The sequence below is a fragment of the Lonchura striata genome, chromosome 35 (assembly GCF_050655825.1).
Source record: "Lonchura striata isolate lonStrDom1 chromosome 35, ASM5065582v1, whole genome shotgun sequence".
Taxonomy (NCBI): Eukaryota; Metazoa; Chordata; class Aves; order Passeriformes; family Estrildidae; genus Lonchura; species Lonchura striata.
This window is the reverse complement of record NC_140737.1, coordinates 3,982,529-4,003,352: the sequence shown is the minus strand read 5'-3', so window position 1 is coordinate 4,003,352 and position 20,824 is coordinate 3,982,529. Positions and strand designations below refer to the sequence as shown.

The following is a 20,824-nucleotide window of genomic DNA, read 5'->3' as shown; positions in this document are numbered from 1 at the left end:
TGACGGCACCGGCGGCCAATGGCAGCGAGCTCGGGGCGGGCTCTGCGCACGGCCCCGCCTCGCCCCGCGCTCTCGGCGCCCCCGGGCTGCGTGAGGGGAAAGCCGGAGATGAGGAACAGCCCCGGCACGGGCCCGGGCCCGAGCCGGGATTGAGCTGCCCACACAAACAAACTTCTCCGCGCCTCCCGCCACGGCTTTCCCGGCCCTGCGCCTCCCGTGCCTCCGCCTCTGCGGGAAGCCCAGGAGCCTCACTTCTCCTGCCCCTCGTTAGCGCATCAGTGCTTCGCTTTGATTTCCCCCAAAAAGGGAAACCTGCCCCAAGCCCTGTGGGTGGGTGGGGCAGGGGAGAGATTTCTGTCAGAAAACTCCAAAGACTCAGAGCAGGAGAAGGAGAAGTCAGTGCAGAGCCTTAAATGCAGCTTTCCCCACGCCTCCCTGCTCCCAGCTGCACCTCCTCCCCCGGCAGGGCAGGAGACAGGGAATGGGGCCATGCTCAGCTCATCCCCCGGGGCTTCTCCCTCTGCTCAGGGACAGGAGTCGTTCCCTGCTGCACCCTGCGCTCTCTCCCGGCCGAGACTTCTCCAGGAACATCTCGGAGCGGAGTCCATCCCCTGGGCACAGCCCCCTCCGAGTGCTGCAGCGTGGGTCACTGTGCCACGGGCTCAGTCCTGCCAGGACAGGCTGCTCCAGCGGGGCCCCTCTGCCCGCGGGCTCACAGCCTCCTCTCAGGCATCGCCGAGCTCCAGCCCGGCTCCTGCAGGGGCTGCAGGGGATCTCTGCATCCCCATGGACCTGCATGGGGATCTCTGCATCCCCACGGACCTGCAGGGGATCTCTGCACCCCCACGGACCTGCAGGGGATCTCTGCGGTCTCATTGTAATATATGTTGTGGAATAATTCGTGCTTATGAAAAATATACATCAAGTCAGTTGTGCTTGTAGAAAAAGATTCTTTAAGTTTTAAATGACCAGTGGCTGCAGCCGGGGCTGGAGACACCACAGTTGGCAGAGAAAGAAAGACCTAATTTACAAATGAAAAAAGGTAGCTTGGTGCAGAGATGGGCCCTTTCCGGGGAAAATCCAGGAGAGTCCCAACGTTTAACCCCTGGTCTGCTGGGGAGCCACGACAGTGTGTCCCATTCCCATCCTTTACATGCTTGGACCAATACATAAACTGCTTTCCTATTTCCTTTTTTATCTTTTTCAACACTTTCCCCTTGTCATCTCTTTGCCAACAGCAGTTTGAGTAATTTAGTTTTCCACAAACTCCTCCTTTTTCTGCTAACAGATAACCTGATCCCATCTCCTGGTGAAATGTGTTCCTCATTTCAGTAGCTTGGTCGGCAGGAAGGTCAGGAGCTGGAGCTGTCTCGTTGGTTCTTATTCCGAGGACAGCTTGTAATCTAATGATGCCTTAGAAATGATAAATGGTTTCTCTGTCTCCTGATAGGAATTTGTGAAAAATGCTGATCATTTGGTTTTTAGAATTTTAAAAGTTTACTAATAATAAAATGGTGAAAAAAATAGGAATAGAATTAGACTGATAAAAATTTAGAGTTAGGACAATTACAAGACAATAAAAAGGAAAGAATATCTGAGGTCCAGATGCTCTCAGGCACTTAAGCCAAGAGGAATGTACCTTGTGAATGAAGGAATCACCCCTAAAACAATACACTGTTGCATATTCATATATCCTTTATGGTTATACATACATTCTATTTGAAACAAAAAACTCTTGTCTCTTGTATGTCAACTGCTTTCTTTAATTCCCACGGGGTCTTCAAGTCTGAGCCAGGCATGAAGAAATCAGCTTCTTCTAATAAGAAAACCATAAATTGCTCTTCTCTGGAGGATTTGCGTGTTCCTTGAAACGAGTATCTCATTCCTTAAACACCCCCCCCACACACACATACATAGTTTCTTTTTTAACTACTAAAGCTTCATTTTATCTACAAAGCTACATTTACCATACTGTTATATGCAGCAGATATAATTGGCTCCATTTCTAATATGATATATGTGATATTGAATATTTGTTAGATTTGTTAGAACACTCTAACACTCTACACGTTTGTATTAGGATTCCCCCCCTCCCTCGCAGGTGAGACCGGGTGTATATTGGAAACTGATTTACAAGTAAGAAGGTGCGGCTCCCCAGGAGACGGGCCATGGCTGGGGAGATACAGGAACCCCCGGTGCTGATCCTTGCCTGAAGGACCCGAGATGGATATCATGGAAATCCTTGGGCAGACACAGGTGAATGCAGCGTTCCCTCCCGTAAATTTCATCAAGGGATTCAACAAACTCCAGACACTGTTCTCCCTCATCACCAAAGCAGAAAATCTTATTAACATGTGGACTCTTAATGGAAGAAAAGACTGACTGCTGAAATCTTGGCCTCAGGCAGAATTTTCCCTATAAAAACTGCTTGTGCCAGGATGGAGGTGTGTGGGCTTAGAGGAAAACCTCTGCTGAGGCTGACCTCTTTGTTGAACACCCAGGGCCGACCCCGGGCTCGGCTCTGTTCTTTCCTTGTGGCTGGCCTAGATAGAATTTGATTGCAAAATAAATATTTTATTTTTTCATATTAATTTGGCTGGACAAATTTTCATTTATAACAGTTGTAACACATAAAAGGAAGAATCCCCATTTCTTCCACCATCCCATCCTCAATACATTACCCCACCAGTTAGTTTTTAACACTGTTTTCCCATTTTTGGATTGGTGTCTGGGTTGTTTTTTTCTAGGATGACCTCCCCATTGTCATCTATTTTCAACAGTCTGATATATTAAACTTTCCATAAACACCCCGTTCATTAGCCAATAAACAGTCTAAAGCCAACCTATTCTAGTACACTGCAGTTTTTCCCCTTTTTGCCTGCAGGTACTCAATTTGGGTGGGTCTGTGGCTGTTGACATGGGTGTGTGTACCAAAAAGGAACTTTGGTTTCTTTCCATGTAATACTTTCTGTAGCATTTGTGACATGATCTTGCTTGTATCTCAGAAGGGAAAAGACAACAAATGGGAGACAGAAACAGGAGTGACAGAGGTCTGGCATGGCTTATACCCCCACCTCCCCTGCCTGTGGGGCTGCTGCCCACAGCAGGTACGTGTGATCTTCTCACTGGTGAGTACAGTGCTCAATCCAGGCTTGCCCTCTGTTTCCCTTGTCACTCCTTTTTGCTGATTTTTCTATGCAAGTCCTTTTCAACACTCCTTTGGTGTGTTTTGGTGTTGTCCATTTTAGATGTGATAGTCCATTCCTCACGTTTCTTCACAAGTCCTCTGCCTCTGTTTCCCACTTTCTCTAACAACCTGAATACCACGTTCTTTCAACTACTCAAAAAGTCCTTTCTCTCAATATACTATTCAACACAATCCACCTGCCTCCAAGGAGATAAAGTAAAGCTCAGAATAAACAATCTACATTATATATACTTCCATTCATCTACATTTACTCACTTTTATTTTTCACTCACTTTCACATACAAGGTACCTTTTACTTTCAAACAGTCTACATTACATATCTACACCCTGAGTGCTCATGGAATGTTAATCCATCAACCCAGCAGGTTTAATCCTGGATGTCTCTCAACCCAGCAGAATTTTAGGTGTTACTGTTTTCCAACCCCAGATCCCCTTGGACATTTTTAACCTTCAGTCCAGCTGTGTTGTCCAACCCCAGATCCCCTTGGGCATAACCTCAACACGCAACCCTGAGTGCTCTTGGAATGCAAATCCCCCAAATCCTCCTCTGGAAGGAGCCCCCAGAAAACAAACCCCCACGGCTCCTCCCCACCCACCTGATTTGGGAAGAACTTTCTCTGAGAGAAGTGGAAAAGAACCTGTTTATTTAACTAACAAAACAATCCCCAGCACTAAAAAAAATGAACAACACCAGATGACAACAAAACTCTTTCACCACTCTGAAGAGATGACAAATCCAGGAAGTCTCTCCTGGGGGTGGTCGCCCGGGTCTGGGCGCTGGGGATTGCTCTGGGCACTGGGGATGGCTGCTGCAGATCACAGAGCGCAGGCTCCCGGTGCTCCTCGGGGTTCCCAGGTCCCAGTCCAGAGCAGGTTGGATGGTATTCAGGAAAGGGAAAGGGAAAGAAACAGTCCAGGGAAAAAATTGGAATGCCTAGGTAAACTAACTAACAGGAAAAAGCAAAGGCAGGAGCGGAAGCAAGAGCAAGCAAACAAAGCCAGCAAAAGCAAGCCAAGCCAGCCCGCACAAGCCTCTTGTAGAGAACAGACCATGGGGGGAGGTGAGCCGGCTGATAACAAGACAAAACAAACCTTCACTTTCAGAGTCAGTTCTGAGAGCACAGAACAGAATATCAAACATGAACAGAACCCACGATTGGGGATACAAACACCAGAACCTCACCCTGGGACACCTGGGTTTCCACATCAGCAGGAGACAGTTCCTTCCAGTCGAAGGGTCAGTGGCAGGGTCCTCATCACACCCGTTCCTTAAATGTTATCTGGCCATGCAGACGGTTTTAGCTACTTCCACAAGTACTTTAAATCAACACTGGCTGTTTCACAAATATCTCTGAGTTATTACTGTCAGTTAGTTACAAAAATAAAAGCATTAGTTATTATTTCACAACTACAGCTACTTCTGCAAAAGTTAACATTCTAATGCACAACACATGGCATCCACTTCAATATTTTGCAAAAGCCAAAAGTAGTATGTATGTTTTTCACACTGTGCACAAACTAAACTATCATCCAAGAATGATGTTCTGAGGATATGAGCTACACAGGGGCCAGGGCATTGGCCACAAAAAGCTGACAAATTATATTACAGCAAAAGCAGTTAAAAGTGATTACAAGCTGTTCTGTATCAAAATCGTTGTGATTAAGAATAAGTTGCAGAAGTCAAGACATAAGAGCAAAAGCCACCAACTACATAGTTCTCTATAACAAACCCAGGGCAGGTGTTTCCCTTGCAGGGAGCCCTGGGGCCTTCCCCGGGCGCCTTCTGCCCTCTGGCAGAGCCGGTGGCATTTTCCAGCACATGCAGTTTGTAACCAAGAGTCGGGTGCAGCCCAGAAGGCTCCGAGCGCCTCCTCCCAGGCTGACTCTGCAGATCCGAGGCTGCTCTGGGCTCTGCCAGGGCTCTGCTGGGGCTCAGCTCTGGGCCAGGCTGGGCCCGCTCTCCCCTCACATTGCTCCGGGCAGCCGAGTCACAGAGGGAGGAGGAAGGGACACCTCAAGGGAGTTGAGGTTTAAGAGAGTTTTTATTCAAAAAACTGCCATACCAAACAGGCTGTCATAAGAGCCGTAACAAACAGGCTGTCCTAACTACCATAACCAACTAGCACTGCTAACTACCATCACTAATTAGTTGTCCTCACTAACTACTGTAACTAAAAGCTGTCCTCAAGTGCTTCATCTCCTCCGCTGCTCCCTCAGTTGCTTTGCTGCGGTGATCAGAGGGGTCAGGCTGGAGAGAGGCTTGGCTGATGATAAAAATGGGTGCTGCCCAAAAAATAAAAAAGAAAGATATGAACTGTTACTGTCCAGAGCCAACTTCCTCACAGGCTCTGTTGCAACAGAACAAAGGGAAATGGTCTGAAACTCAGGAGAGGGAAGCAGGCTCAGGTTAGATCAAAGGCAGAATCTTTTTGCCAGGAGTGGGGAAACACTGACAGAAGGTGCCCAAGGGATGTGGGAGGTGCCTCCTCCCTGGGAACATCCAAGCTCAGGCCAGGCAGGGCTCTGAGCACCTGACCTGCCTGAAGATGGCCCTGCTCCTTGTGGGGCACCAGGGGCAGATGCCCTCGAAAGGACCCTGCCAAGCCAAACCCGGCGAGGATTCTGCTTGCTTTGCGTGTGGAATGCAGCGAGGCTGGAGACTATCGGAGGGGCCCCAGCAGAAAACCCCTCCCTGGCGCTGCTGCTTCCCCTCGGCCGCTCGGCATTCACCTGCAGCAGCTCCTGGGCAGACCAGCGCTGCTCCTCGTCCGGCTCCAGGCTGCACTCGAGGAAGTCCCGCAGCAGAGCCGACAGGCGCCGGGGCTCCTGCAGCTGCGGGGTCCCGTTGTGCCGGATCAGAGCGCGAGCCTGCAGGAAAAGCAAACTCAGCGCTCTGCCAGCTTCCTTCCCACCCACAGGTGCTCACAGCGACCCCGGGTTCTCAGCCCCAGCTCCAGGGGCACTTTCCTCCCTGGCACAGATGCTGCTCACAGCTCATTTTCCTATGCCAACCAAAAAACCCAAACCCTGGTGCTGCCACAGCCATTGGAAAGAGCTGATGCACTTGCTTCACATTTTCAGGTCATCCTCACAGACAGAAGAGCTGGAACAGCATAAATCCCAAAGCAAATTGTTGCTGGAGACTGCAGAATATTTGTTTGTGTTGAGACTCGAGTGCTCTGGGAATTCCCTTCCCCAGGTGCAGAAACCTCCAGCTGCTGCTCCCAGTGCAGGGTCACCCTGTGCTCACAGGGCTCTGCAGCCCCTGGAGAATTTGCCTCTTACCATGGCCCTCGTTTCCTTGAAGTAAGGAGGTTCTCCTTCCACCATCTCGATGGTCACAATGCCAAAGGACCAGATGTCCACCTTGGGGCCATAAGGAGAACTGGTCACAACTTCTGGGGCCATCCAGTGAGCAGTGCCCACCATGGAGCTGCGCTGGTCCTGCTCAGAGCTGAGCTGAGCACAGAGGCCAAAATCAGCTGAGGACAGAAACAAACACTGTCAAAGGCAGCTGGAATGAGGAAACCAAGCACCAAGACGCCCCACTCTCAGTCTGAGAATGCATAGTGAAGTCAGCTGGAAAAGTGCTCAGGGCTGTAGCCAAGGGAAGGTGGAACTGGACCCTTAAAGAAACCCTCAGCTTTTGTGAAGTGGCTTTTACTGATTCCCTTGAAGCTTTAGATTCCAACTCCTGCCCCTCTGGCAGGGCCATACCCAGAGCAAAGCCACCCCTGGCACCCTGCTGCTCTCCGGAGCTCTCTGCAGGGGCAGCCGCTCTCAGCTGGCAGCAGGGGCCGGGCAGTGCCCCCAGCAGCCCTTGTGGGGCTCTGGCCGGCACTGGGAAGCAGCCCCACAGCCGCACCCGGGAGCGCCGTGCCTGGCCAGGAACACCCACCCAGCTTGACAGAGCCGGCCGTGCCCAGGAGGATGTTGGAGCTCTTCAGATCTCTGTGGATCACCCGGTTCGCATGGAGGAAATCCAGGCCCTGCAGGCACTGAGAGAGAACAAGAAACACCAGAACAAAAACCAATGGCTGGAATCTATCACACAAGAAAGGACAGGTCGGAATTCTGCCAGCAGCAGCTTTGCTGTGACAGGCCAGGAGTGCAGAGCAGACAGGCTCCAGGCAAACGGTTCAAGGCAAAGCTGAGAACAGCACATCAAATCCAGAACAGACAGAGAGTGCCACAACAGCAGGAAAGAGAGCAAGAACAGAGCAGAAGTGCAGCGATGCTGGCAGGCCGTTCACTGCAGAGGCTCTTTCTTCTCCAGCTCATAAAAACAACAGAGAAACAGAGCCCTGAGCATGGAGCCACTCCTGTTCTCATGCCTCTGTGGAAGGACCATCGTGTCCAAGCCGTGGCAGCCACAGGCAGGATCCCTCACCTCCCGACTGACAGCTGCCATCTCTCCTTCAGCCATGCGTGTCTGTCTGACAACGTCCTGCAAAGTTCCTCCATCCATGTATTCCATCACCAGCCAGAGATCTCCGTCAACAAGGAAGCTGGAAGAGAAAAGCAGTGACATGGAGACGAATGTGCAGTGCTCAATTCCCCCATGGAAAAGCCTGGAGTGGAGTTTTGTTTCCAGGTCACTTGTCCATGAGGACAGAATCCGATGGAGAGACATTCCTGCCAGGCTGCAGAGTCCTTGGAATCTGCACAGTCTAAAGGAGGAGACCCCTGTGAGAAAGGAGAGGCCTTAGATGGCAAGCAGGTGAAAAATGCAGTTTAGCAACAGCCCAGATCAGTGTGGAACCACAACACTGGCCCCCAGCTGGTTCAGCTTCTGAGCTCATCAGTTCCACCATTCCCTGCAGAACAAGGCACCACAACCCCCAGGGTTATCCAGGGGAGGAGGCCGTGCAGCACTTGGGACAAAAGCAATCAGAAACCTTTCAGAAAGTCCCTTCAGAAACAGGCAAGGCCAGTGAAAAATGGGCAAATGAGGCATTTCTGGAAACAAGGCCCTGGTTTTCCTGGCATCTGCAGCAATAGAAAAGGGCTGGGAAGAAGAAGCCAAGGGAAATAATTTCTGCTGTGGTTTATCAGCACTTGTTGTAAGACACAGAAAACGGGGTCAACTTGAAGGAAAAAACAAACCAAAGTAACCAAAGCACACGGAGGGAGCGAACTGCCAGGCTGCTGTTTTGGGAAGATACGGCTGGGTCAGGCATTTTCAAAACAGGCTACAGACTACGGGTGCCAGGAAAGGTTAAGGCAGGGCCCGTGCACGGGGTGAGGCCTGGAGCACTCACCTGTCCAAAGAGTTGACAATGTTGGGGTTCTTCTTGTCCTTCAGGAGCAGGAGCTCATTCACAGCGCGTTCCCCGTTCTGCCCTCTGAGACTCATTTTCTTTATGGCCACCTGAGGGGACATTGCAGACCTTTAACTGGAGGAGTCTGTGGCAGGAGGCCACAGCCAACACGGGGCGAGGCTTTTTGGAGCGATGGAGCCGGGCTGTGCCAAACTGCCCTGGGATGGGCACCAGAGCTCAGCAAGGGCCACTCCCACAGCCCATTGCTCTGCTCGCTGGGGCTGCTTACAGGACACACGGCCAGAGACATTTGGCCTTGCAAGCCCTGCAGAAATGGCCCCTCAGCTGTCAGCCTCCAAGCTCTAACCACCTTCTATGCACCTACAGTCTTCTCAAATGGCCTCAACACTCTCATTATTATTCAAACACATTTTGCAAGCAGGAGGTAATTCTGGTTCTGTGAAAACAGAGCAAAACAGACAGTAACCCTTTAGCAATTCTATGGGATTTGGCCATGATTTCAGATGCAGCTGCTTTGTTTGGGATTGCACAACAAAGCAAACACACACATCCATTGCTCAGGTGATCCCTGTCACAGGCTGTCACTGACCCCAGACCCAAACAACTGCAGGGTTTAGGAGAGAGCTTTGCCCTGGACATTCATCTTCTCATTTCTCTCCCTCTCTCTCTGTGGACAGCTGAAGTGGAACTAAAGCCCCAAATTGAGCCCAAGCAGAATCTCTCCCTAATTAGGCCTTGAGGTACCCTTTGAAGATGAAAGGCGGGATGGAAAAACTGCTAAATAGTGTTCCTGTCTGAGGCTGGGGTGAAGATAAATTGGGCCTCAGTCTCCAGCACTGATGCATTCACACTTTTAGATGTGAAGAGCAAGCCAGCGTGTCCTGCTCTGACAGACACCGCTGCCCTCCTTGCATCCCTTTGGGCACTCCAGAAGGACCAAGTGTGTCCCAGCTGTGCTCTGCAGGCTGACACTGCTCTGCCTTCAGAGGAGCAGCCTGTGCAGGAAAGCTCTGCTGGCCCCCAGAGCTCCAGCCACAGCTCCCAGCAGAGGGGAGAGCCCTGGAGAGCTGCCAGATGTGCATATTTCCTAAAATGTGAATATCGATCTAATATTGATCTCCAACTGAGACAGACAAAAACTCTCTAAGTGTTTAAAGTTAGAAAGTGTATGTTTATTGAGACAGCCAGGCAGTACGTGGGATAATTCCCTAATACACACTGCAAAAATCACAGGTATTACAAAGCTTTTTTATTTACAGAAGTCTTGAATACACAAAATATGAATGCATATTCATATCCCTGTCACTTCCTCTGCTCCGCTTCACATGCTAATTGGCAAAAAGGCAATTAAGCATGTGTGGTTCTGTTCCCTGAAATGACTCGGGGGTCCATTTTGGGGAGGGATCTCCAAAATGAAGAAGTAAAATAAGTCTTCCTCGTTCTGACCTTTCTGCCTTTCCCATGCACACGTGACAAATGAATCCTTGCCGTTTCCCTGTGCTTAATGGATTCCTAAAGAATGGGAAGTCTGCAACTTTTTTTATCATCTTCACTTTTGGCCCTGGCCCACACTGGGAAGGAGTCAGATAAACCCGTGTGGGCATTTCCCTTCCCAAGGGGCTCCTGGGGAGACAAAGGAGACAAGAAGGATTCCCCATCTCGTGACAGTCCCTTTTTTCCTTCAGTAGCCCTATTGCAGTCACTGCATACAAGAGTTTACTTGATCCCTTTGGTGCCAGGGAGCACCCAGAACTTGAACCTCGCTGGATCCAGCCCTGTCTGCCTATCACAGAGGGAAAAGATAAAGAACCTGGGTGGGGGTTGAGCCAAAATGGCATTTTGCCACTTCTGATCTGCTCCCAGCTTTTGCAGCAGGGCAACAACCCCATCTCTGCAAACCAATCCCTTTTGCAAGGCACACGTGGACCTCGCTGGCAGCTCAGGGCTCCTGAAGGGGCTGCTGCAGTTGGCAACTGGAGCTGTTGTTGAACTTTCCACATTGCTTAACCCCCCCTGCCAAATGCCATCAACTGCCTGAGGAAAGACACAAAAATATTACCCTGGAGGAAGTGGGGCCAAAAGCTTGGAAAAGGATGAAAGAAATGTTCTGATGATGACAATGTCAAAAAAACACAATTTATTTTTGATAGCAAATGAGTACCCACAGCCCTCCAGCCCTCCCAGACTGGCAGGCCGAGTGGGGCCGTTTCCATGGTGTGAGGAGCTGGCAGCCTGCAGAGAGAAACCAGAGAGCCACGGTCAGTCACAGAAGGCTCCTGTGCCCCTGTCCCACCACGGCCTGTGCCTGGGCGAGGCTGCTGTGTGCTCAGAGCCCAAACCCCCCAACCCATTCTCCGTTTTTAGAGAAGGGCAGAGTGGTAAGCCACATTCCATCTCCTCTGCTGAAGCACAGCCCAGCAGCCTCCTCAGAAGCTGCAAGGGCGGGATGCCCGTGTGCCTGGTTTCCTGCCTCCCCGGCAGACCAGGGGTTAAACGTTGGGAGTCTCCTGGATTGTCCCCGGAAAGGGCCCATCTCTGCACGGAGACACCTTTTTTCATTTGTAAATTAGGTCTTTCTTTCTCTGCCAACTGTGGTGCCTCCAGCCCCGGCTGCAGCCACTGGTCATTTAAAACTTTAAGAATCTTTTTCTACAAGCACAACTGACATGTTGTATATTTTACAAAAGCACGAATTATTCAATAACATATATTACAATGAGACCGCAGAGATCCCCTGCAGGTCCATAGGGATGCAGAGATCCCCTGCAGGTCCATGGGGATCCAGAGATCCCCTGCAGATCCAGGGGGATGCAGAGATCCCCTGCAGCCCCTGCAGGAGCCGGGCTGGAGCTCGGCGATGCCTGAGAGGAGGCTGTGAGCCCGCGGGCAGAGGGGCCCCGCTGGAGCAGCCTGTCCTGGCAGGACTGAGCCCGTGGCACAGTGACCCACGCTGCAGCACTCGGAGGGGGCTGTGCCCAGGGGATGGACTCCGCTCCGAGAAGTTCCTGGAGAAGTCTCGGCCGGGAGAGAGCGCAGGGTGCAGCAGGGAACGACTCCTGTCCCTGAGCAGAGGGAGAAGCCCCGGGGGATGAGCTGAGCATGGCCCCATTCCCTGTCTCCTGCCCTGCCGGGGGAGGAGGTGCAGCTGGGAGCAGGGAGGCGTGGGGAAAGCTGCATTTAAGGCTCTGCACTGACTTCTCCTTCTCCTGCTCCGAGTCTTTGGAGTTTTCTGACAGAAATCTCTCCCCTGCCCCACCCACCCACAGGGCTTGGGGCAGGTTTCCCTTTTCGGGGGAAATCAAAGCGAAGCTCTGATGCGCTAACGAGGGGCAGGAGAAGTGAGGCTCCTGGGCTTCCCGCAGAGGCGGAGGCACGGGAGGCGCAGGGCCGGGAAAGCCGTGGCGGGAGGCGCGGAGAAGTTTGTTTGTGTGGGCAGCTCAATCCCGGCTCGGGCCCGGGCCCGTGCCGGGGCTGTTCCTCATCTCCGGCTTTCCCCTCACGCAGCCCGGGGGCGCCGAGAGCGCGGGGCGAGGCGGGGCCGTGCGCAGAGCCCGCCCCGAGCTCGCTGCCATTGGCCGCCGGTGCCGTCAGTCGCGGTTGCGGCGCGCTGATTGGTGGGAGCGGGGCGCGGCGCGGCCCCGGCGGCGGGCTGAGGGCGGCCGTGGCCGCGCAGCGCCGCCATTGGCCGAGCGGCTGTGCGGGCCCGGCAGCGGCGGCAGCGGCCGGAGCGCGGTGAGGCGGCGGCGGCGGAGCTCGGAGGCGGCCCCGGCGCAGGTGGGAGCCGCGCTGGGCTCTGCGGGGGCTCGGGGCCGGCTGCGGGCGGAGGGGGCGGCAGGGGGCTCCGGCGGCTCGCCGGTGCCGTGTCCGGCCCGTGCCGGCCCCGGGCTGAGGGCGCTGCGGGAGCGGCTGCCCGCGGTCTCCTTCCCGCCGGGGCCGGGCAGGAGCCGCTGCCGGAGCAGCGCTGGCTCGGCCCGGCTGCTGTGGGTAGGACAGAGGGGCTGCCCCGCGGCCGGGAGCGGGCGGGGAAATTCCCGTCGCCGGAGGTTCGTGTGCCCGGAGGAGAGCGAGGATTCCTGTCAAAGTGACTTTATTGCCGAGCAGGGGCAGAGGCCGTGGGGCATTTGCCGTGCGCTCTCTGCCGTGCTTGTAGCCCGCAGCCTCCTTTTTATCCTCATTTTCCCGGCCGCATCTCCCTCTGCCTTTGCCCACCGGCTGAGTTCCTTGGAAGGTTCCGACTTCCCGATGCGCCTGGAGCCTGTCCTCGTTAATGTGCACCCTCCTTTTGTAGAACAGCCGATATTCATGGCTCTGTTAAGTCTTTGTTCTTCTCCTCGAAGTTCGGGAATGTAGCGGGACTTTGAGCAGCTGTCTGGGTCAATTTCTAACATTTATTGGAACTGATTTTTTCTCGCCTTGCTTCCTTATCTACAAGTGCCCGGCCCTATCTCCAGGCAGATTCACTCCTTGACTCTGTTTTGTTCTTCCCGGGTCCTCTTTGGTTTTGGGATTATTCTCGGTGCCCTCATTCCCTGTCCTTTTGTAGCCGTTTGTGGATCAGGAGGCCTGGCTGCCACCTGCATGCCCTGGCTCAGCTGCTGGATGAGCTGCACTGCCAAGGTGGGGAGCATGGTAAAAAGATGAGAGTTGCTGCAGCACAGAAGAGGAGAAGCAGCATTCGTTTGACCCCTGGTCTGCTGGGGAGCCGGGGAACCGTCTTTCATTTCCATCCTTTCCATGTTTGGACCAATACATAAACTGCTCTCCTATTTCCTTTGTTAGCTTTTTTAGAAGTTTTCTCTTGTCATCTCTTTGCCAATATAAGTTTGAGTCATTTACTTTTCCACAAACTCCTGTTTTTTCTGCACACAGATAACCTGATCCCATCCCCTGGTGAAATGTTGTGTTCCTCATTTCATGGCTTGGTCGGCAGGAAGGTCAGGAGCTGGAGGTGTCTGGTTGGTTCTTATTCTGAGGACAGCTTGTAAGCTAATGATGCCATTGAAATGATAAATGGGTTCTCTGTCTCCTGATATGAATTTGTGAGAAAAGCCAATCACTTGGTTTTTAAAATATTAGAAGTATAATAGTAATAAAATGGTTAAAAAAAAAGGAATACAATTAGACTAATAAAAATTTAGAGTTAGGACAATTGCATGACAATAAAAAGCAAAGACTTATAGATGTCTGGATGCTCTCTTGGGCACTTAAACCACAACAAGCATACCTTGTGAATAAAGGAATCACCCCTAAAAAAATACACTATTGCATATTCATATATCCTTCATGGTTATGCATACATTCTATTTCAAACAAGAAACTCTGTCTGTTGTATGTCAACTGTTTTTTTTAATCCCCACGGCATCCTCCAGAAATTAACTAGAAATTAACTTCTACTAAGAAAACCATAAATTCCTCTTGTCTGGACAATTTATGTGTTCCTAGAGTGAATTTAGTTGTTCTCATTCCTTAAAGCTACATTTACCATACTGTTAAAATGTTAATACAGCACAACTAATCAATATAACATAATACATATAGTAACTGTCTGCACAGAGCCATATAACATGCATTTTCCACAAAATAATTTTGTTTCCCAGGGGCTGGTCCATGGTGTTGTAGGATTTGTTCTGGTGCCCCTTCATCTTTTCCCCATGTTTGGGCGCTCCCTCAAACTGGGGCTGCATCAATTGACCATTTTTTTTCTTACTCCTGAACTTGCTATAGCAAAATCCCAGTGCTCTGATACACCCTGTACAGCACAGACAGAGGCAGTAGATCTTGGAGTGGGCAGAGGGATGTTCCCCCCCTTATTTTAGTGAAGTTTTCCCAACATTCTCCATTTGCTGTTTCCCTTTGCAGCTTCAGCCATTTCTGTTGCAGAGTCAGAGATCCTCAGCATGGGCTCTGCCTTCAGCTGTGCAGATTCCATCTGTGCAAGCAGGCAGAGCTTGGGGTGAGGGGCAGAGGGAATCAGCCAATTCCTGCCCCAGGCAAGAAGAGCCAGGTACATTGTCCCCAGTTTGCCCCAGCAGTGTTAATTTGCATTTCTGAAGCTCCTCCTGGGTGCCTGGAATGCAGCTTCTCTTCCACAGCAGCCTTCAGCAGCCTCACTTGTGCCCCCCCCAGAACCTGCTGCTTTTTTTTTCCCCTTCAAATCATCTATTTATTGTTTATGAGTTAAAGGGTCACTTTTAAATCTCATCTAGTTTTGTAAATTTTGAAAAATTTCAATCATTTTGTTTTTAAAATTTTATAAGTATCATAATAATAAAATGGTTATAAAAATAATAATACAATTAGAGTAATACATTTTGGAGTTAGGACAATTACAAGACAATAAAAAGCAAAGAATTACAGACGTCCCAAGAAAAGCATGACTTGTGAACAAAGGAATCACCCTTAAACCAATACACTTGTTGCATATTCATACATCCTTCATGGTTATGCACACATTCTATTCTAAACAAGAAACTCTGTTGTATGTCAACTGTTTCCTTTAATCCCCTGGTGTCTTCAAGTCTGAGCAAGGCCTGAAGAAATTATCTTCTTCTGATAAGAAGCCATAAATTCCTCTCCTTTGGAAGATTTAGGTGTTCTTGGAAGGGAGCATCTCATTCCTAAAAAGAACTCCCCCCACATACATAATCTCTATTTTAACATTATGTTGTAACCTAAAACTACACTTAACACAATACGTAAGGGAATTAATACAGCATAACTTTCTAACATTACATATATATTATTCATTGTAACATTTGCGAAAAGCCAATCTTAAATATGCATTTTTCACAATCCCGCCTCTTAATCATTATAATTAATTTGGTTTGAGCAATATTTCTTATCCTCTTGCATTCTTTGGACTCTGTTGGTAATCAAATAAAACATGGGATTAAACAAAGAAGAAATGTCAAAACACTTGTAACACGTAAAAGGAAGAATCCTAATTCCTAATTTCATCCCATTCTCAATACATTACCTCACCTGCTAGTTTTTAACATTATTTTCCCATATTTGGACTGATACCTGGGTCATAATTTTTTTCTGATATCCTTTGTTTTTTCCAGGATGACATCCTCATTGCCATCTATTTTCAACAATCTGTACACCCCATTCTTTAGCCAATAAATAGCATAAAGCCAACATATTTTAACACACTGCAGGTGATGTTTGGCTTTGCAGACTCAATATTAATTCCAATGCCTGAGCAGCTTTGTTTATTATCTTCTCTATAACTGCTTGGAGTCATTTAATATGACTCAGGATATAATTTGGGGTTAATACAGAGCTAGACTGCTGTGCTTGTTTTACCTTTTGTTTACTAATTGTCTCTTTACCGAATCATGGACTATATTTCTAAGATCAAATGTAAAACAAATGAATCTCTCTCCTTTTGGACATTCCATGCCCCAAGTATTACTACTTTTCCCTAAGTTCTTTGTAATGTGATAATTTTCCCCCTTTTTCCTGCAGGTACTTAATTTGGATGGGTTATAACAGTGCCTGTTGACATGGGTGTGTGTAACAAAAAGGAACTTTGGTTTCTTTACATGTAACACTTTCTGTAGCATTTGTGACACGATCTTGCTGCTATCTCAGAAGGGAAAAGACAACAAATGAGAGACAGAAACAGGAATGACAGAGGTCTGGCATGGCTTATACCCCCACCTCCCCTGCCTGTGGGGTTGCTGCCCACAGCAGGTACGTGTGATCTTCTCCCTGGTGAGTACAGTGCTCAATCCAGGCTTGCCCTCTGTTTCCCTTGTCACTCCTTTTTTACTCATTTCCAGGCAAATTGTTTTTGACACCTTTTAACTGTGGTTTCCCACCATTCCTCAGGTATCTCTCAGTCCACAGGCACTAATAATTCCCATCTACAAAACAGAGTTATTACTTCAGTTGGTTTGGGTTCTCTCTGTCTAGGGGATTGATTCAGTACTGATACCTCTTGCAACGAGAACATAGATTTTGTGAACTATAACACCAATTATTCCCATAATTTGAACATTCACTTGTAACCCAGCTAGCGTGTCCAGTATTGGGATGAATCACATAAAGTATACAGTATAGCACTGATGGCAATTTCCTTTCTTGCCTGTACAAGTCACAGGCTAAGGCCAGACTATAAGAACTCTTTGACTCAAACACTCCCGATCCTCCTGTTTGAAGTGGCAGTGCTCCTCTGCCAAGGAGGTGTCGGAGGCGTCTCAGGGCTTATTCAGGCAGGGCTTAGAACCAGTGATGCAAGCTTTGCCTTATTTCTCAGTTAGGTGTTGTTCTTTGTACCTGCCTTGGATCATGTGGGTCTTCCCAAACCATTACCACCCAGTCCTGGTTGAAAGTCAATTTGGTATCACCCGGTTTAGATGTGATAGTCCATTCCTCACGTTTCTTCACAAATTATTTTATTTTGCTGTCATGAATTCACCCTCTTTTCCATGGTTGGGATTGCTGCTTTAGTAGTACCTGGAAAGGACTTCTTAATAGCACAGTGTTAAAAGAAAAACAATACTGCATTAACTTTTACCATTAGTTTTCTTCAAAACTTTCTGGGTTTAACTACAAACTTTTTCTATAGCTGCTTCTTCTTCTTGTATCCAGCTGTGCTAATTCCTGCAGAGGCCAATTCTTCTTCCTGTGAGCTATAAGTAGTTAAAAAAAGACTAGCCCAAATTTAACACAAGATGTATCACATCTCTTGGTTTTTTGCTTTTTAGGCAACATCTAACTGTTTTAGTCTTACAGACCCATTCTTCAGAGCAAAACCCTCCTTTGCTTCACAACAAAAATCAGAAGGAAAAAAAAGAAGTCTTGTTTAAAAAAATAAACCACATTGTGAGAGTCAGCGACCTCTTCTTTGATCTTATCTCTATTGGTGGTCCCGCTCTCCCTGTTTTTCACAGCTTTGGTTTTGGCTCTGTCCTTACTCACTCCCCTCCCTTTGTTGTCACTCTGTCTAGCAGGAATGGGGGAGAATTTACAAATAGCGACGGTATGGGGACTTTGGGGTGTATTTCGCTCTCCCTCTCTGTCTCTTTTTCTTTCTCCCTTTCTCTCTCTTTCGCTCTCTTTTTCTCTCTTCACATTTCAACATCCACATTCCAATATCAGTCCACTTTCTAACATTAGTCCTACATCCTGGAGAGGTGAGTCTGCCAATCACCTCTCCCCCCTTTTTTCAACTTCCTTACAAATTAAACTACTTTTGTTATGTGTGTTCTGCAGGCCTGTAATTCACAGCACCCTCCACCAAGGGCTACCAGCTACCCACAGCTGACAGTGCTAAAACTAAAGACTTATTTTGCTGTCACAATTTTCCATTCACAAGCTTGAAAGGGTTGTAGGAACAAGGTAAACCACAACTTACTTCCAAAGTGACCTTGCCTGCACTAAAAAATTTAAGGCAATCCTTGTTCATGCAATATAATTTGCAAAGAAGCCAAGGTTTGATTTGGGAAGGGCATCTGAGGACACAGAGCATGAGTTTTACCAATCTATAATTTGAAGAGGGAATAGACAAAATGTGGATACACTGGGGGAGACGGCAAATAAGGAATTTATCTCTGCAATACTCTCTTTTTGACTGCCAGGAAACACTCTCTGAAGAGGTTTCTACCGTACAAACAATAACTGGATGGGAAGAGGCACTCCTGAATTTAAGCTTTGATGTCAAAATAGGAAACTGCCCCTGAGCACTGCAGTGCTGGAGCACCCTGCCTGCAAACTCACCAGAGGCAAGCCACTGCTGCCACGCTGCAGGGCTGCCTGCAGCACAGAGGGAACCATGGCCAAGCCCTCCCTGCAGGCCTGGGTAATCCACACAAGGAATCACAATTGCTTCATAGCTCTCTAACTCATTCAAGAAATAGGAAACTGTAGTAAACAGAGATCTCCCTCACCATCTTTTTCATATGTCTGTGTCACACACCCACTGTGATTCTGAAAGTAACAAATTAACAGCTTGCATTAGAAGATACTGAAATTTTTCTTCATCTAGCTTTGTAGGTTCCCTTTTCTATATGTAGCCAACTCCCATTCTGGGAAAAAATGAGCACTATTTTTTTACAAGTGTTTTGTATGCACAATTTTATTTGCTGTTCTAGATACACTGCAAGTAGTTAGCACTTCCAGAAAAACTAGCAAACAAACAAAACAAAAAAACTAAGAAAGCCGAACACATTTGGGTACATGAAAAAGGACTGGTTGGAAGGAAAAATATTTCTCATTGACTTACCAAGCAGCTGGTATTACCTTTAGTTTAACTTGACACACTGAGAGCACTTGATTGAATAGCCTGCATTGACTCAAATTAATAGCAGGTTTTGCTATGTCACAGCTGTAAACTAGTTTTTCAATCCTAGGGTACAGTAAGTTATGTATTTCAAGATAAAAATCACAGTGCAAATTGGAAGAAATTTCATACTGCATGAGGTGTGCATGCAATTAATTTACCTCCAAAAGTCAGTTTATGACTTTCCTCTACCAGGATTGCAGAAGTTGCTGTAGCTTGAATACACACTGGCCAGCCTTGATTTACTGGATCCCACATCTTTGATAAATAAGCCACGGGTCTCTTTACTCCTCCCCACTCTTGAAACAAAACCCTATTTTGAACTACCCCCTTTTCTTCATTTACATACAGATGAAAGGGTTTTGCTAGTGCAGGTAAGCTTAAAGTTGATATTGGGGCTAGTTTTAACTTCATTTTTCTTAGTTTTTCATTATCCTTTTTGGTCCATTTTATATCGTCTCCCTTTGTCAGTTTTTTTATTCAAAAATTTTACTGCCTGTGTATATCCTTCAATCCACAATTTATAATATCCCAATAATCTGAGTATCTTTCTGATTTCCCCCTTTGAAGAGGGAGGGGGAAGGGATAGAATCCCTGTGTTTCATTCTGGGTTGAGCTTTCAACTACCCTTCCTAATCAAGTGTCCAAGATATTTTACCTCTGATTCTACAAATTGCAGCTTCCCTTTTGATACCTTTAATCCTTTTTCCCCAAGAAAATTCAAAAGCTTTATAGTAGCCTCTCTAACTTCAGCTTCAGCTTCCCCAGAAAGCAAAAGATGATCTATACATTAGATAACTTGCATTCCAGGGGGAGTGGAGAAAGTTTGTAGTATTGTTTCTAAAGCTTGTCCAAATAAGTTTGAGGATTCTGTAAACCCCTGTGGTAGTTTTGTCCATCTTAATTGCTGTTTTCTCCCAGTTAGTGGGTCCTTCCATTCAAAAGCAAAGATAACTTGCTCTCCTGGGCTAATGGGCAAGCCCAAAAGGCATCTTTAAGGTCCACTACACTAAACCACTGATGCTGGGGAGGAACTTTACTGAAAAGAGTATAAGGATTTGGTACCACTGGATAGCGGGTCTGAGTTCTTTTGTTAACCTCCCTTAAGTCTTGTACCAGTCTATAGCTCCCATTAGGCTTCTTTACTGGGAGTATTGGGGTATTATGGGGAGACATACAAGGTTCTAATGTCCCATCCTTTATTAGTCCTTCTATTACTGGCTTTAAACATTCCCGTCCTTCTAAAGATACAGGATACTGCCGTACACGTATGGGACAATTTTTTTTTCTTCAATTGTAATCTTTATGGGGTCAATATTTAATCTTCCCCTATTTCCCTCCCCAGCCCAAACTTCCTTGTTAATTCTTCTTCCATCCTCCTGGCCTGGTTTTAAAAGTCTAGCTGTCATCTTCCCATCTTCTGGAACAACCCCTATTCCTAATTTCACTTGTAAATCTTGTTCCAGTAAATTGCTACCTTCCCCTGGGACCAAGAAAACATCCCTCATCCAAAATCTAGTTTCTCCCTCTGTTGCCACATTTTTAATAACGGGTACTGTGAAACTCTCTCCTTTTGCTCCTATTACTTTTAGAGTATCTTTGCTTACACTATAACCTTATGGAATATTTAACAGAAAAGTTCTTTCTGCCCCAGTGTCTACCACAAATTCCAATTCTTAATCTTCTTGGGGACCCACTCTTAAAGTTATCTCAGCTTTCCCCACCTGGACCCACCTGCGCCCCCCCTCGGCCCCATGGCCCCGCGAGGGGAATTTGGGGAGGTGGGAGTGGGGCAGCGCCAAGGCCGGGCCCCCCCGCGCTGTCCTGGCGGGAGCGGCTGCAGTGGGGACCGAGTGCGGGCGGGAGCGGCCGAGAGCCCAGCGCTGCCCCAGCCCGACCAGCCCCAGCTCCATCCCTGCCCCTGCGCTGGGATGCTGTGGGGCTGGGGGGAAGAGGGAGCCGGCAGTGGGTGCTGGGGCTGGGGGCAGGAGGAGAAGGGAAGGAGAAGCAGGCTTGAGGAACAGAATGGTCAAACGATGCAGGTGG

At 48.4% G+C, this 20,824-nt stretch overlaps 1 protein-coding gene across 1 annotated transcript; it reads right to left on the bottom strand.

Moving 5' to 3' along the window:
• Positions 1–6,443: 6,443 nt before the first annotated feature.
• On the bottom strand, positions 6,444–8,673 carry LOC146764279 (serine/threonine-protein kinase PAK 3-like). The gene is made up of 4 exons (XM_085565357.1): positions 8,470–8,673; positions 7,599–7,716; positions 7,107–7,206; positions 6,444–6,690 (listed from the first exon to the last, which is right to left on the bottom strand). Exons 1-4 carry the CDS (start codon positions 8,589–8,591, stop codon positions 6,455–6,457), a joined length of 576 nt encoding a protein of 191 aa, XP_085421483.1. The 5' UTR covers positions 8,592–8,673; the 3' UTR covers positions 6,444–6,454.
• Positions 8,674–20,824: the final 12,151 nt, after the last annotated feature.